This window comes from Elephantulus edwardii, unplaced genomic scaffold (genome assembly GCF_000299155.1).
Source record: "Elephantulus edwardii isolate Elephantulus edwardi_28Jun2011 unplaced genomic scaffold, EleEdw1.0 scaffold00348, whole genome shotgun sequence".
Classification (NCBI taxonomy): Eukaryota; Metazoa; Chordata; class Mammalia; order Macroscelidea; family Macroscelididae; genus Elephantulus; species Elephantulus edwardii.
Genome location: NW_006400098.1, coordinates 719,936 through 735,365, shown reverse-complemented (window position 1 = coordinate 735,365; position 15,430 = coordinate 719,936). Strand labels below are relative to the sequence as shown.

Genomic DNA, 15,430 nt, shown 5'->3' with positions numbered 1-15,430 from the left:
GGGGGTGCCTGGAGTCCACGGGGAGCCTTGGAGTCCATGGGGAGCTCTGGAGTCCATGGGGGGGCCCTGGAGTCCACGGGGAGCCCTGGAGTCCATGGGGGACCCTGGAGTCCATGGGGGGACCCTGGAGTCCACAGGGAGCCCTGGAGTCCACCAGCGTGCCCTGGAGTCCATGGGGGGACCCTGGAGTCCATGGGGGGACCCTGGAGTCCACCAGCGTGCCCTGGAGTCCACAAGGGAACTCTGGATTCCACGGGGGAGTCCTGAGTCCATGGCGGAGCCCTGGAGTCCAGGGAACACTCTGGAGTCCACCGGAGAACCCTGGAGTGCTGGTCCCTACTCCCCTCCAGGAGTGGCCTTGTGGCTGGCCCTTGCACATAGACGCCTTGCTTGTCCAGCCCCCGTCTGGCCCGTTAGCCCCTGCACTTGTCCCTCCAAGGCCACCGCCCTTCTGTCCTAGGGTCTCTGCTCGCGCCCCGGCCTCCCTGCTTTTCTCTGACAGCATCATTGACCCGCCTTGTCATGTCTGTCTCTCTGCTGCTTTCCTGTCCTCCCTCTCCTCTCCGACCTTTGTCACTCACCCTTACTCTGTGCATCTGACCCGTCTTGGGTGCTGGCTGTTCCCTCTCTGCTATTTGGAGGTCAGCGGTTCGGATCCACCAGGGGCGGTGTGCTCCTACGGAGCCTGACAGCCTTGGGAACCGAGGGACAGTTCCGCTGTGCCCTCGAGGGTCACCCCGGTCTGAAGCAATTGGGGGGCCGCCCTGGAACCTGCTGTGGAGTGCAGCCAGGCAGGTGGGGATGGCGCGTCTGCCCGGGCAGGGCCGTCCCTGCCGGGTCCTCCCTGAACCGGGCAGCTGGTGGAGGACGGCGGGAGCTGGCCGGGCTCGCTGGCGTGTGAGAAAGTGTCCGAGTCACACGGGCTTGCCAGCCCACTTGAAAGGTGCCCCAGCGGTCAAAGCTGAGTGGTCAAAGCTGTGCCTGAGCCAGCAGTTCAGACCCACCGGCTCCTCCTGCTTGGGTGGAGGGTGACAGCCTTGAAACCCCCAGGGGCAGCTCCGCTCTGCTCTGTGGGGCCTCCGGGGTCGGGGGCGCCTTGACAGGGGACTGGGTTTCTGATGGTTGTCATTGCGTGGCCTGGTGGTGCAGGGCTTCAGCGCTTGGCTTCTGACTACAGGGGCAGCAGTTTGAACCCACCAACTGCTCTCTTGGAGAAAGATGTGTGCGATGCCAGGCACGGGGCAGAGGGTGGCGGCAAGGTGGGTAAACCAGCCAGGGCCCCCCCAGCTCGCGTCCACCAGCCCCTCCGGGCGGGACGACGGGCTGGACGCCCTGCTCTGTGCAGGTCAGCTCTGAGCCGTCAGGTGGCTGTGAGCTTGGCTTTTATTTTTGTTGTTACTGCTCTTATGGAGGGAGCCCTGGTGGCGCAGTGCTTAAACTCTTAGTTGCAAGAAAGACCTGCCAGTCTGTGGACACAGATGTGACAGGCAGGAAAGCCTGTGGCGGTGGTCTCCGTGGGCCAGGGTTAGCCTCCAGGGGCCCGCTGCTGGACGGTCCGCCTGCTGTGTGTGCCGTCAGGCCTTGTTCTCTAGTCCGTCATAGCTTGGCGGCTCTGCCGAAGCCTGTCCCGTGGGATTGATGGGTGTTGAGTCGCAGAGTGGCAGCGGGCTGTGGTTCCCAGGACTGAGCCTTGGCTGAGAGGAGCTCTGGTGCTGGGCTGCTGACCGAGGTCACACTGCCCAGTTGCCCAAAGGCAGCCTCCGCGCGGAGAGGGTTAGATGCTCCGGCAGAGCCGGGCGAGGGCAGCAGGCTTGCTTTTTAAGAAGAGGTCTGTGCAAGGCAGGGCACCTGGTGGGTTCGAACCACTCGCCTTCTGGTTAGCTGACAGCTTAACCCCGCGTCGCCAGGGCTCCTTTCACTGAACCTTCCCCCGACTTTGCCAGTCCGTGGCTGCGGGCTGCTGGGTGGCATTCCTGCTGTGACCTTGGCCGAGCCCAGCACCGTGTGTCCTGGGGAGATAAGGCCCTGGTGGGCTGGCACACACCTCTCCTTATCTCCTACACCTCTCCTTATCTCCTGCCCGCCCCGGGGACACAGCATTCCTCAGGCCTTCCCTGGCCTCTGCCCGGCCCTGCCCGGTGCTGCCTGGCTGCCTCTACCTGGGCCCCGAGCCCCTGCCTGCCTGCCTGCCCACCTGCTGACCCTTCTGGCCTCCACTGGCCGATGGTCACTCAGCCCTGTAGGGCACTCTACTCGCCTCCAGTCATGGGCACTGCGGAGCCAGGTCCCTGAGGTGTGAGGGCGAGATGGGCAGAGACACAGCAGGGAGCCGGGGAGACACTGGGGCGGGGACAGGGGGTTTCAGCAGAGAGGCCCTAAGAGCCGCAGACCAAGCGGTGCCTGGCCAGGGCCCCCCAGTGTGAGAAGGAGAGGCCCCAGGGCAGGATGCATGAGTCTGCCCTGAGCTGCCACCTCCAGTGCCCCAGCCACCCCGCTTCACAGAGAAAAAGACTGACGCGTGCAAGTCCAGCGGCCCCCCCCTGGGTGCCGCAGGGGTGCCTGGCCGCCTCCCGGCCACAGACGTCCACTCACAGGCCTCCAGAAAGGGAAGGAGCCCCGAGTTTGAGGAACTGAGAGGTGGAAAGGGCGCTTGCAGGCGAGGTTAGCCAGGCATCCTCCACTCGCCGACTGTGTCCAAGCCTTCCTCTCCTCTCCTCTCCCCCAGATGTGCTGACCCGCCCGCCTGCCTCCAGCCAACCCTCCTAGCGCTCTCGTCACGGGGGCCTGTCCCCCCACCCCGCTCCCACCACAGGCACCATGTCGACCTCGTCACTGCGGCGCCAGATGAAGAACATCGTCCACAACTACTCCGAGGCGGAGATCAAGGTGCGCGAGGCCACCAGCAACGACCCCTGGGGCCCGTCCAGCTCCCTCATGTCCGAGATCGCGGACCTCACCTACAACGTGGTCGCCTTCTCCGAGATTATGAGCATGATCTGGAAGCGGCTCAACGACCACGGCAAGAACTGGAGGCACGTCTACAAGGTGCGGCCCGCTACCTGGTCCCCACGTGGGGTCCCCTGCCGTGGAGTCCCTCGCCCGGGGGTCCCTGCCTGCCGTGGTCCCTCGGCTGCGGCCCCTGCCCTCCTCCATTTCCCCTCCTGGGGTCCCTCCACCCTGGGCTCCCTGCCCCTGGGCGATCCCCTTGTCCAGTGCCCTGGTCACTCACATACCAGCCTGGGCTAGCAGATGAGTGGTCAGGTGAGGGGGTTGTGAGCAGTCCTGGTCAGAATTCTGGTTAGTACTGGTGCTGGAGGGAGGGTTAGAGTTAGTGGGGAGGTGACCTAGGGGAGGGTCCAGTTAGTGGGGAGGTGACCTAGGGGAGGGTTAGGTTTCGAGTTGGAGTGTCCCTTGGTTGGGGTGAGGGTTAGGACTGGGGTGGCCTCAGGGTTATGGTCGAGGGAAGGGTTAGAGGAAGGCTCAGAGCTTGTGTTAAGGTTATTCAGCGTGGCTTTAGGGTAGGTGGGCGGCTCGGGAGAGAGGGTGGCCCTGGGCTTAGGTTAAGGGTCGGGAACCTCTAGAGCAGGATGAAGGTTAGGGTTGGGCCTCCCCAGTCCCGAGAAGCCTGATGTGTTTGTATGCAGGAGCCCCGGCCGCCTCCCCCTTGTTTTCACATGGAGACTCTTGGGAAAGTTCTGCGCTTAGGGGTTAGGTGTGTTGCCGTGAGACTGAGGTGTGTTACCTGTGTGGGAGGGCGTGGTGCCTGACGGCCTGTCCCCACCTTGGCCTCCCCCTCCCCTGGGTCTGGGAGCCTCTCAGTGCAGAGACTCGGGGTCCAGGGGACACGCCCCGCTCCGTGCTGTTGGTGCGCCTGAGTCCTGCTTTGACTTGCGTGTCTTTGACTCACTGCAGCCTGGACCTGGGGGGCCTGTGGGGGCCTGTGGGGAGCGGCTGCTGCGTGGCTGTGGCAGTGCCACAGGGAAGGCTCACAGCACAGCGTGACTTCCTCCGTCACGGACCGTGGGTGGAGACAGCGCTGAGCCTGTGGCCTGGCCGTGGGGCACAGACTTGGGAGGACGCAGTCTGGTCTTGCTCCCTTCCATGGCGGCCTTGGCTTCTCTGCTGGCCTTTCCCCACCAGGTGGACGACTCTGCCCTTATGTTGGTTCACGGTGGGGCTGCCCGCAGGCTGCCCGCAGGTTCCCGGGGCTGGGATCTGTGCAGGAGGCCTACTCACGTCGGGGGTCAGGAGTGTTAGGACAGGGTTGAAGCCCACACGCGGGGCATTGACAGGGAAGCCTGGCTCCGGTGGATAGGGCGCCCCGGAAGGCAGGTGTGACGCAGACCTCGGTGCTCTTGGGAGTTGAGGGCCTTGATTGCAGAAGGTCAGCATGAAGGGCTCTCCATTCAGCACTGAGCCGTGGGCTGCAGCCTCCGTGTGACTGCACTCGGCTCGCTCCTGGCCTGGCTTTCCTGTTCCTGTCTGTCCTTCCCAACAGATCTTCTGTCTCAGGTCCGTCTCGGGTCAGGTACTGCACTTTGAGTGAGAGTGCCTGCTCGGTTTAGGGACTGTGTGCTTCCCTGGTCACGAGATTATTTTGACGACAACAGAACTTTTTTTAAAAAATTTTATTCTTTTTTGCGTGTGTACCTGACTGGTACAGGAGGAGATGACCGCTCCTTCTCTAGTGGCGCATCTGGTGGGTTTGAACCGCGCACCTCAGGGATTGCAGTGCAGCTTCTTGCCCCTAGGCCACCAGAGCTCCCTAGAACTTTTTTTTAATTTAAACATAATTTTTATCTTCTACTGCTTAACTTAAAAAGTTCTTATATTTTTAACTTAAATGTTTTTTAAATGACCTTTTCTGTTTTTCAAGTGTGCATATGACTGTGTCCCCACCAGTTCAGTGATTACCGTCCGTCCAGCGGGGTGATCCTGGGGTGTGTGTGTTGTCGTCAGTGTGTGGGTACTGGGGTGGGTGGATCGGGTGTGTGGGTCCTCTGGTCACACAGCTCATGTCTCTGCCGTGGATGGCAGCCTTTCCTTTCCTGCGTTTGGAGCTTTCTTCTCGGGCAGGTGCAGCCCTTGTGGTTGTGTCTGGGCGGCTGGTCTGTGGGCGGCGGGTTGCATTGCCCGTCGTGCAGGCTGTCCCCACCTGCTTTCCCCCGTGACCGTGCCACCGTCCGCGGGGACTCGGTGAAAGCCGCTCCCTTCGATCCCTGCCTGGTGAGGTTTGGTTTCTGTGGCTTTGTCAGCACGGTGCTGTCGGTCTTCATGCCCGCTGGGGCACCGGTCAGGCCTGAGAGGGGCTCCCTCGGACTGTTGTGGAAAGGAAAAGACCTGGTCAGTACCCACTAGAGATCCGGGGTGGAGGGCGCTGTTGGAGAGCGGGGAGTGCCCTCCAGCGAGGTGGCCGCACGCTGCGTCTTCGTTGGTCCCCTGGGCTGGCAGAGGCCGCTTGGACCTTCTCATTGAGTTTTCTTGTGGCCTGGCACCTTGGGAATTGCACTGCTGACCCAGAGGCCACGGCTCGCTGGCACTGGAACCCACCCGCAGCCCTAGGGGAGAGAGGAGGGCGACCTGTGTGGTTTATGGCCTTGGAAACCCCGCGGAGGGCCCGCTGTGAGTCAGTTCTGACGCCAGGGCAGCGAGGGAGGTGGCCCACCAGATTATTCACACTCTTCCTGAAACTGCCGCTGTCACAAGTTCCTGGCGTTTGCGAAACCCTGGTGACGTGTCCTATGCCGCATCAGCACGCTGACTGAAAGGTCAGCACCTCCTGAGGATAGGACGGCCGGGGAGAGGGCAGCCGTGGAACAGAGCCGACGGCCAGGGAGGCCCGGCGGAGGGCAGCCGTGGGCCACAGCTGATGGCTGGGGGAGACCCGGCGGAGACCTGGCGGAGGGCAGCCGTGGAACAGAGCCGGCGGCCAGGGAGGTCCGGCGGAGGGCAGCCGTGGGTCAGAGCTGACGGCCAGGGAGGCCCGGCGGAGGGCAGCCGTGGGCCACAGCTGACGGCTGGGGAGACCCGGCGGAGGGCAGCCGTGGAACAGAGCCGACGGCCAGGGAGGCCTGGCGGAGGGCAGCCGTGGGTCACAGCTGACGGCTGGGGGAGACCCGGCGGAGACCTGGCGGAGGGCAGCCGTGGAATAGAGCCGGCGGCCAGGGAGGTCCGGCGGAGGGCAGCTGCGGGGAGACCCAGCGGAGGCCTGGCGGAGGGCAGCCGTGGGCCACAGCTGATGGCTGGGGAGGCCCGGCGGAGGCCCGGCGGAGGGCAGCCGTGGGCCAGAGCCGACTGACCACACTGGGTTAGTGAAGGGCCGTGAACCCAAGCGTTGGAGTTAAACAGAACAAAGTCAGACCAAAGCTGTCTCTGTGGAGTTGATGCTGATTGACTCAGACGACCGAGCGGAACTGCCTGGTGGCGCAGAGAGTCCCAGAAGGAGGTCTGTGTGTGGCTTGGCTTTCTTTCCTTCTTTTTCCTGACTGTGCAAAGCCACTGGACTGTGGATCAGGACAAACGATGGCTAATGTTGAGCGGAGTGGGAATTCTAGAACATCTCATCCCGCGCACAGGGATCCTGCTTGGAGACTAAGCAGTCGTTGTCCGACCAGAGAAGAAGGCCCCGTGGTTGACGATCAGAACGGTGTGCGGCGGGGCTGTGTCCTTTCTGCATACCTGTTCATTCGTATGCTGAGCACACCGTTGGACAGGCCGGACTTCACGAAGAAGAATGCAGCATCAGAGTTGAAGGAAGATTCCTCAGCAACGCTCATAATGCACGTTGAGGCCACCCGGCTTGCTGAAAGTGAGGAGGACTGGAAGCGCTCGCTGCAGAGCATCAGAGACTACGTCCGGCCTTCCACGTGGGTCCCCACGTCGGGAAGCCAGAAATCTTCACCGTAAGCAACATTGTGGTACTTGGAGATAAGATTGACGTTGTCAACAGTTACATTTTGGTTTTTTTTAAATTTATTTTATTTTATTATTTTTGTGTGCCTGTACCGTCACATCAGATCTGACTGGTACAGGAGGAGATTGTCCCTCCTTCCCCAGCAGAGCATCTGGTGGATTCGAACCATGCACCTCTGGGATTGTAGTTGCAGCTTCTTGCCACTAGGCCACCAGAGCTCCCCTAACAGTTACATTTTGGATCCCCACTTAACACCTGTGGTCCCAGCATTGAGGGGATCAAAAGATTTATTGCATTGGGAAATTTTTCTGTCAGGGACCTCTCCATGTCCACTGATGTCAGTGTGGAGACATGGGCTTTTAGAGTCACTTGCTGTGAGTGTGAGAGTTTGCCCTTGATGCAGGCCGACAGAGGCCTTTCAGCTGTGTTGTTGGAGGACGGGACTGACTGGCCCCTGGACAGCCATGAGAACAGGCACGTGTGTCCTGGAGAGAGTGCGGCCACAGTTCTCCTTCGAGGCAGGGACAGTGAGGCGTTATCTCACATACGTGGACACGTTGTTAGGAGGGGCTGTTCCTTGAAAAGGGCAAGAAGAAAACCCTCGAGATGAACTGACACAGAGACTTTGATAACAGACTCGGATGTCACAGGTGATAAGGATGGCCCGGGATAGAGCAGGGTTCAGATCTGTTCACAGGATCGTTACCCTAAACACATCCTCCAAGAGGATCAGAGGAAGACTCCTCGGCGGTCTGCATCGCAGAGATACTGCACCTCGTTTGCTGGAGGTGAGAGTCTGAGACGCTGCAGAAGAGCAAGGACTGCAGCCTTCAGTATGGACTACAGCCCAGCCTCAGGAAGACAGCAGTCCTCACCGCTGAGCCAGTAGGCAGCGCCGTGCCAGAGGGAAGGTTGAAGCTGTCAGTGATTGTCATTTACTTGGGTTCACAGTCCGCTGTCTTGGTACCAGCTGTCGGGAGATGAAAAGACATTGCGCTGGGGAAGTTTGGAGTTAGGGACCTCTTCAGCGTGCTGAAGAGCAGTGGTGGCACTCTGGACTAAGGTGTGCCTGGTCCAAGCCGTGGGCTTTTCAGTGCCTTGCTGTCCATCTGAGAGCTGGGTAATGAGTCCAGACAGCAGAACGAGAACCGATGGTTTTGAACTGTGGTGCTGGAGAAGAGGACTGAACGTCCCGGGAACTGCTGAAAAACCAGACCGATGCGTCTTGGAGAGAGAGAGAGAGAAGAGAAGAGAGAGAGAGAGAAGAGAGAAGAGAGAGAGAGAGAGCGAGCGAGCGCGCGGCCAGAGTGCTCCTTGGAGGCGAACATGACGAAGCTTTGTCTCATACAGTGGACACGTTGTCATGAGGGGCCTGTCCTTGGAGAGGGCCATCATGCTTGGAGAGCTGGACGGTCAGGGAAAGAGGCAGCCCCGCGGCCAGCTGGAGGGATGCAGTGACCGCAGCCCTGGATGTGAGCCTGTCAGCTGGTGAAGATGGCACAGGGTAGGACAGGGTTCCGATCTGTCAGAGCAAGACTCGAGCCCAGGGCACCTCACGGCAGTCCCTGTCAAGGCGGAGAACCAGCTGGTGGGCTTGAACTGCTGGCCTTCCCGGAGCCACCGGAGCTCTGGTGTGCAGAGAGCAGGCCGACAGCGTGTCTGCCCGTCTGCTTGGTGTGGCTGGACGCTGGGTAGCCTCTGTCGCCTGGCGATTGTGCCCACTGGTGCCCGTGACCCTGACAGGGAGGTTCCTGGGTCTGCGTGGTGGCTTTTCTCGTCGCATTGCCGTGTGGTGTCCCTGCCTGGGAGTTACCGTCCTGTTTCCCGTGGGGTGAGAATTGACAGCGTGTTGGTTTACCGTTCAGCACCCTCCACACTGATTTGCGGGGTGGCTGCCGTCCACACCGGGTCACAGCGCTCTTCCCTCTTGACCCCGGGGTGGCCTTTTTCCACTCTTCATTCTGCGCTGGCCCCTCTGGCCTCCTGAGCCTCCTCCCAGGGCCGTGCTGCCCTTTGGCTCTCACAGAGTCGCATTTTCTGAGGAGCGTGCCTCTCCCTGGGACTCTGATCACCTTCCAGGCCGTCAGATGACGGGGAGTGGAGCCTCGGGGCCCTCAGGGTTCTTTGTTGCTTTCTGCTGTCGGTGAGCGCTGCGGTGACTTCCGAGGCCTGGCTTCTGGCTGTGGTGCCAAAGTCCAGAAGGCCCTGGGACGCGAAAGCTGCTCACGGCTTTGCCGTCAGCCATGAGTCGCCTGAGCCGGGGGCGCCGTGGCTCTCGGTGCCCCCAGCACAGCTCGCATCTGCCCCGTGATGGGGGGTGACTGAGCACACGTGCAGGGTGGTCTGCCTTCCTCTGTGCTGCTGGACCAGGGGTGGAGGCCTCTGGGAGCAGAGTTCCCGTTCAGGTTCCGGGTGATGACTGAGGGGCGGTCCAGGACCTCTGTCTCCTGGTCCTGGCTTCCTTCAGGTGGCATCTGTCTCTCTTGCTTCCTTTGGAGGTGGTGTGGGTCTCACAAGTGATTGGCTTAAATCTAACTTTTCTGTAAACTGTCTTAAAACTCATAATTAAAAAGCATATGTATGTATATACGTACACACACACACACACGCATATATGTTGTATGTGTATATGTATACATACTTGTGTATGTGTATTTTATTTTTTTATGTCATTTTTTGAAAGTGATTGGTTTAACAGTCAACCATCTAAGGTGGCAGTGTCTGCCCAGACAGAAGGCAGGAAGGATGAATGGAAAACAGAATCACAGGGAGGGGGTGGGAAGAGCTGTGCACATAGTCGGCACGCCGTCCTCTGTCCTCCCAGGATGGATCTCTTTGCAGGTCTGTCGTCCCATCACGTTGGACGCGCGTTCCAGGTGGTTCCATCGCCCCGCTCTAGGGAGCCTGGAGGCCGGTGGAGCTGCCCTGCTAGCCTGTTGTAGGGGTTCCGTCTTTTCTGGAGGGACCAGTCCTTGGAAGGAGATAGTGTGCTGGGGGAAGGTAGAGGATCGGTGAAGGAGAAGCCGGCCGTTGACCAGACTGACTGACGCAGTGGCTGCGGCATTGGCCTTGAGCGTGGCAGAGATGACCAGGCTGGTACGGGGCGCTGAGGCTGGCGCGGGATCGGCCGGGCTCTCGTCTGTTGAGAGGTCGCCGTGCGTTGTCGTGGAGTAAGCACAGTGCCCACGGGACCCTCGGCCCAGCCCGCAGGTCTGCTCATATGATCCACACGTGACTTTACTCCTCGCTTGCTATCACCCCGCACCCCCCGGGCGAGTTACACACTGACTGATAGGGATGAGGTCGCCCTGCCTGCTGGCCTCGGCCGCGTCCAGCTGCGTCCTGCGGCGAGGAGCTGTCGTGACCTCAGCGTGCTTCTGGAAAGGCTACTGAGCTCCAGGCAGAGCAGAGCTGCCCTGAGAGACCCGTCCCTCCGTCCCTGTGTCCCTCCTTCCATCCCGTCCTCTCTTTGGACGTGAGGTCCAGGCAGAGTGGCCATGGCAGGACCCCCCATACACACGCTGGCGGAGGGGGCAGGGGAGTGTGTGGGTCCGTGTCACTGATGCAGACTGGGCGTAAGACCAGCTCTCTCAGCACACTCACTCCACACCGTCACAAGTCCAAGAGACAGACACACTCTGGAGCAGTTCCTGCTGAGGAGTTGATCGTGTGTCCGTGGGTCGGAACCGACCCCAGCCGAGCCTCCAGCCCGCTTCCTGAGGCTGAAAATTGCAGGGACCAGGAGGCCCGTCCTTCACCTCCAGAGCAGTGGGTGGATTCTGACCTCCCGCCTTGTCACGTTGAGTCCACTCAGACGCTGTCCATCAGACCTTCTCTGTCCATTCCCACCATCCTTGCCTTAAATCGCTGCCGCCTGAGTGTCCTACCCTGCAAGACTTCTCCCGCATTCCTGAGCTCAGCGAGCTCGGTGGACCTGTCAGTCAGGTGGCCACAGGGGGCCCTGTGTGCGCTAACTGCTCTTCTGCCGCATCCTCCGAGGGAGCGGGCCGCCGGGGTCAGCAGCCCCGTCCACCGCGTCACGTCACTCCCGCCTTCAGTGCGATTGCGCAGGGAAGGTGCAGTGGCCACTGCCAGGGTCCTTTCCAGGGAAGAGTGCTGCCATGTTCAAACTGAACAGAAAACAGCAGCCTGGCCTGTGCGCCCCACAGTGCTCTAACCAGGTCCTGTGCGCCTCACAGTGCTCTAACCAGGTCCTGTGCGCCTCACAGTGCTCTAACCAGGTCCTGTGCGCCTCACAGTGCTCTAACCAGGTCCTGTGCACCCCACAGTGCTCTAACCAGGTCCTGTGCGCCTCACAGTGCTCTAACCAGGTCCTGTGCACCCCACAGTGCTCTAACCGGGTCCCTGCCGGGCCTGTGCTCCCCACAGTGCTCTAACTGGGTCCCTGTCTGGCCTGTGCGCCCCACAGTGCTCTAACCGGGTCCCTGTCTGGCCTGTGCACCCCACAGTGCTCTAACCGGGTCCCTGCCGGGCCTGTGCGCCCCACAGTGCTCTTAACCGGGTCCCTGCTGGGCCTTTGCGCCCCACAGTGCTCTAACTGGGTCCCTGTCTGGCCTGTGCACCCCACAGTGCTCTAACCTGGTCCTGTGCGCCCCACAGTGCTCTAACCAGGTCCTGTGCACCCCACAGTGCTCTAACCGGGTCCCTGCCAGACCTGTGCACCCCACAGTGCTCTAACCGGGTCTGCTGGGCCTGTGAACCCCCCAGTGCTCTAACTGCAGCCCTCCGGAGTTCCTGCTCTGTCGTGATGAGATCTCTGTTCTAGGGGAGCGGTGCAGGCTCTGGCCGGGCTCGAGTGGCAAGGCCACTTGCTTAATTGAGAGTTGTTCACGCCGCGCGCATCCTCCCTGATCGGGGGGTGTTGGCATCTGGATGCCTGTGACCACCACCGTTAGTTCATGGGAAATGGGAACGTCTGTGCCACTGTGCTCAGTCCCCATCTGTCCCCCGTCCACACAGCGTTGGGAACGTCTGTGACACCGTGTGCTCACCCGGTCTCTGTCCCTGGTCCCATTTTCCAGTTCAGCTAACCCCTCTGCACGTTGCCTTGCCCACCCCCACCCCCTTCTGCTGTCGGATCTGGTTCATAACCACCCTGTGGGGCGCCGAGGCTGTAAATCTTGAGAGGCAGAAGTGGCCTCCTGTGGAGCAGCTGGGACATTTGAAGTGCTGGCTGTCCCCCTTCCCCGCGTGGAGGCTTGAACCGAGCGCACGCCTGTCCCCTAGGCCATGACGCTGATGGAGTACCTCATCAAGACGGGCTCAGAGCGCGTGTCTCAGCAGTGCAAGGAGAACATGTATGCGGTGCAGACACTCAAGGACTTCCAGTACGTGGACCGCGACGGCAAGGATCAGGGCGTCAACGTGCGGGAGAAGGCCAAGCAGCTGGTGGCCCTGCTGCGCGACGAGGACCGGCTGCGGGAGGAGCGCGCCCACGCGCTCAAGACCAAGGAGAAGCTGGCGCAGACCGCCACCGGTGAGCTGCCCGCCCGCCTGCCCGCCCACCTGCCCTCCTGCCCTCCATCCTCCAAGCCCGTCTGCCCTCCCGCCCGCCTGTCCTCCTGCCTACCTGCCTGTCCTCCATCCTCTGGCCTACCTGCCCTCCCGCCCGCCTGCCCTCCATCCTCCTGCCCGCCTGGCTGCCCACCTGTCTGCCCTCCATGCTCCAGCCCGCCGTCCTCCCTCTTGCCCTGCCCGTCCTTCCCTGGCCTTCCGCCCACCTGTCCTTGCACCCATCTTCCCTCCCACCTGTCTTCCATCCACCTGTCCACCTACCTGTCCTACCTCCCGCCCTTTGCATCGTTCCCTGTCCTCCCTCCCGCCCTGTCCATCTGTCCCTGTCCTTCCTCCCGCCCCTTCCACCCATCTCCCATCCTTTCTTCCTCTTCCCACCCCGTCCTCCGTCGTCTCTGTCCTTTCTCCTGCCACCCCCGTTCTGCCTGCCCCTGTTCACTTGCTGTCCCCCTTCCCACCCTTCCTTCCAGCACCATCCTCCCTTTCCCATCCTGCCTCCCTATCCACCTGCCTGCCCCGTCCTCCCTCCAGCGCCATCCTCCCTGTGACCCTGCTGCAGGCCCATGTGGGCCCTTCCTTCCTTCCTCCGTCTGCCCCCTGCTGCTTTGGGCCTGTGGCTCCCAACGATGGGCTTGACCAGAGACTGGGTACTCTGGTCATTGACAGGTGTTAAGTGGGCACCTTGGCACTGCTGTCGGCCATGCAGGCCAGGGTGCAGGTGGTCTGAGGTGGATGCCTCCCAGCCGGGGGTGGGGTGGAGGGGTGGGGGTGGGGCCTCCTCACTGTGCTCGGGGGATCCTTTGCTGCGAGGGGTGCCTCACCACGGGGCCATGCCTGGCTGTGGTGGGGGGGATGCCTCCCACAGAGCTACCCTCTCAGCTTCCTGATTGGGTGTAGCCCCTTCCTCCCATGGTCTCCTTGACTCTGTCTGGGCTTTTGGGGGACACTAGCTCTCAACAGCTAGGAGCCCTGGTGGGTGGGCAGCAGGAAGGCTCTGGGCCAGCCTCAGGAGGGGCCACGTCCTGGTCCCTGTAGTGCCCTCCAGCTCTGTGGACACACTCCCGTCTCTCCTCCAGCTCTGTCGGCATATTCCTGTCCCCTGGACACTGGTCCTGTCTTGTTGCACAGGGCAGATGCGATTCACTGCTCTTCCCTGTCCGACCCCTCCCCTGCCGCCTCAGGGGTCTGGGTCTCAGTGGTTCTCCCTGGCCCCTCGGCCTGTGCTCACTGTCTCCCCACCCTCAGCCTCGTCGGCAGCCGTGGCATCGGGGCCCCCAGCTGAGGCTGAGCAGGCGTGGCCGCAGAGCAGTGGGGAGGAGGAGCTGCAGCTGCAACTGGCCTTGGCCATGAGCAAGGAGGAGGCTGACCAGGTACCGGGCGGGTGGGCGCGCTGGGGCTGTCCCTCCATCCGTCTCCACGCCCTCTGTCCTCCTGTCCTGCCACCCTCCTTCCTCCACTCCTCCTCCTCCTCTTTTATCTCCTCCTCCTCTCCCTCCGCCCCCTTCCTTTTCCTTCTCCCTGTCTCCTCCTCCTCCTCCTACCCCTCCCCCTCCTCCCTCTCTTCCACCTTTGCCACATGCCCTAGGGTTCCCGTCCTTGCTTTTCTGGATGTCACAGCCCACTGCCAGTCTGGGGGCTCACTCAGCACACGTGGGGACCCTCTGCCCATTTCCTCATCTCCACTCTCCCTGTTGGACCGCGCTGTCCTCTGCCAGGTGCTGGATGCACACGCGCGCACACACTCTCTCTCCCCCCACCCTTGTCCCCTCTCTGGTGTTGACCCAGGGACTCCCGCATGCTCACTTTCTCTCTCCTGTGTGCTCGCTCTCACGACTCCTGCCTCTGGGGCTCCCCTCATACTGTCTCCTGTCTCTTCCTCTCCTCTCGGCACCCGTAAACCCCCAGTCTCTCTGTGTCTCTCTCTTGACCTGGGGTTCTCTCCGGCCCCCTCATGTAACGTTTCCTGCTCTTGCCCGCCCTCCATCTCTGTCCCCCTCCTTGTGCCCGTGTGTTCTCTATCTCCTGCTCGCTCTCTCTCCTCATCTGGACTCTTGTCGGCCCCCCACTCCCTGCCCCCCTCACACTCTCTCTCCCCCAGCCCCCGTCCTGCGGCCCCGAGGATGACGTCCAGCTCCAGCTGGCCCTTAGTTTGAGCCGAGAGGAGCACGATAAGGTCAGAGCAGCGCCTGCCCCTCCCCAGAGCACCCACAGACCCCTGGGCTCCTCCTGCATCTTGTCCTTTCTGGGTCTCGGCCGCAGGCCCGTCAGCACACTCTGGTGTCTCTGGGACTGTGTGCCAAGCAGGTGCTCCAGCTGAAGCCATGTCCTCCCTGCCTCCTGCTCAGAATGCTGACCTGGGCCCCCTAGCTCAGGCCTTGTCCTCCCCCCAGGCCCCACACTTCCTCAGTGACACCATGCCCTCTCCGCCAGTCCCCGCCCTCCCCTCCTGAGGCCCCGCCCTCTCCTGCAGAGGCCCCTCCCTCCCCACGAGTTCCCACTCTCCTCTTCTGAGGCCCCGCCCTCCCCACAAGTCTCCGCCCTACCCTGCCGAGGCCCCACCCTCCCCTCCTGAGGCCCCACCCTCTCTGTGCGGAGATGGTCTTTGTCCTCTTTGTCCAGTCCCCCTCCCCGACCTTTCCTAGCCCCGTCCCTCTCCCTCGGGACTGTCCCCTAGCATGGCACCTCCATGAGTCTTCATCTTCCCGTCGTCAGAGCCTGGTCGTTCCCTATTCCGTGTGTCGTCCCATCCCATTTTAATTTCCAGTCACCGTCTGTCAGATCAGAGAGGGTCCTAGGGCAGCATGGGGGTTGGTCTCAATCCCTGACCTCTGTGCCCTCTTGGCCCCCTGCTTCGTTCCCCAAAGGAGGAGCGGATTCGTCGTGGGGATGACCTGAGGCTGCAGATGGCCATCGAGGAGAGCAAGCGGGAGACCGGGGGTCAGGAGGAGGTGAGGGGGCAGTGGACTGGAGACCAGGGGTCAG

At 61.8% G+C, this 15,430-nt stretch overlaps 1 protein-coding gene across 4 annotated transcripts in view; it reads left to right on the top strand.

The window, feature by feature from the left end:
* Window positions 1-2,812: 2,812 nt before the first annotated feature.
* Window positions 2,813-15,430, top strand: part of EPN1 (epsin 1) — a 21,339-nt gene continuing 8,721 nt past the window's right edge. For 2 of the 4 annotated variants that reach the window (XM_006901816.1, XM_006901815.1), the window contains exons 1-4: window positions 2,813-3,045; window positions 12,161-12,410; window positions 13,694-13,818; window positions 15,313-15,396. In XM_006901816.1, the coding sequence (XP_006901878.1) occupies window positions 2,818-3,045; window positions 12,161-12,410; window positions 13,694-13,818; window positions 15,313-15,396 (687 nt within the window). In that variant the 5' untranslated portion in view covers window positions 2,813-2,817. Of the gene's footprint in view, window positions 3,046-12,160; window positions 12,411-13,693; window positions 13,819-14,546; window positions 14,622-15,312; window positions 15,397-15,430 lie in introns of all 4 variants that reach the window. The other 2 variants (XM_006901813.1, XM_006901814.1) reach the window with 2 other exon arrangements.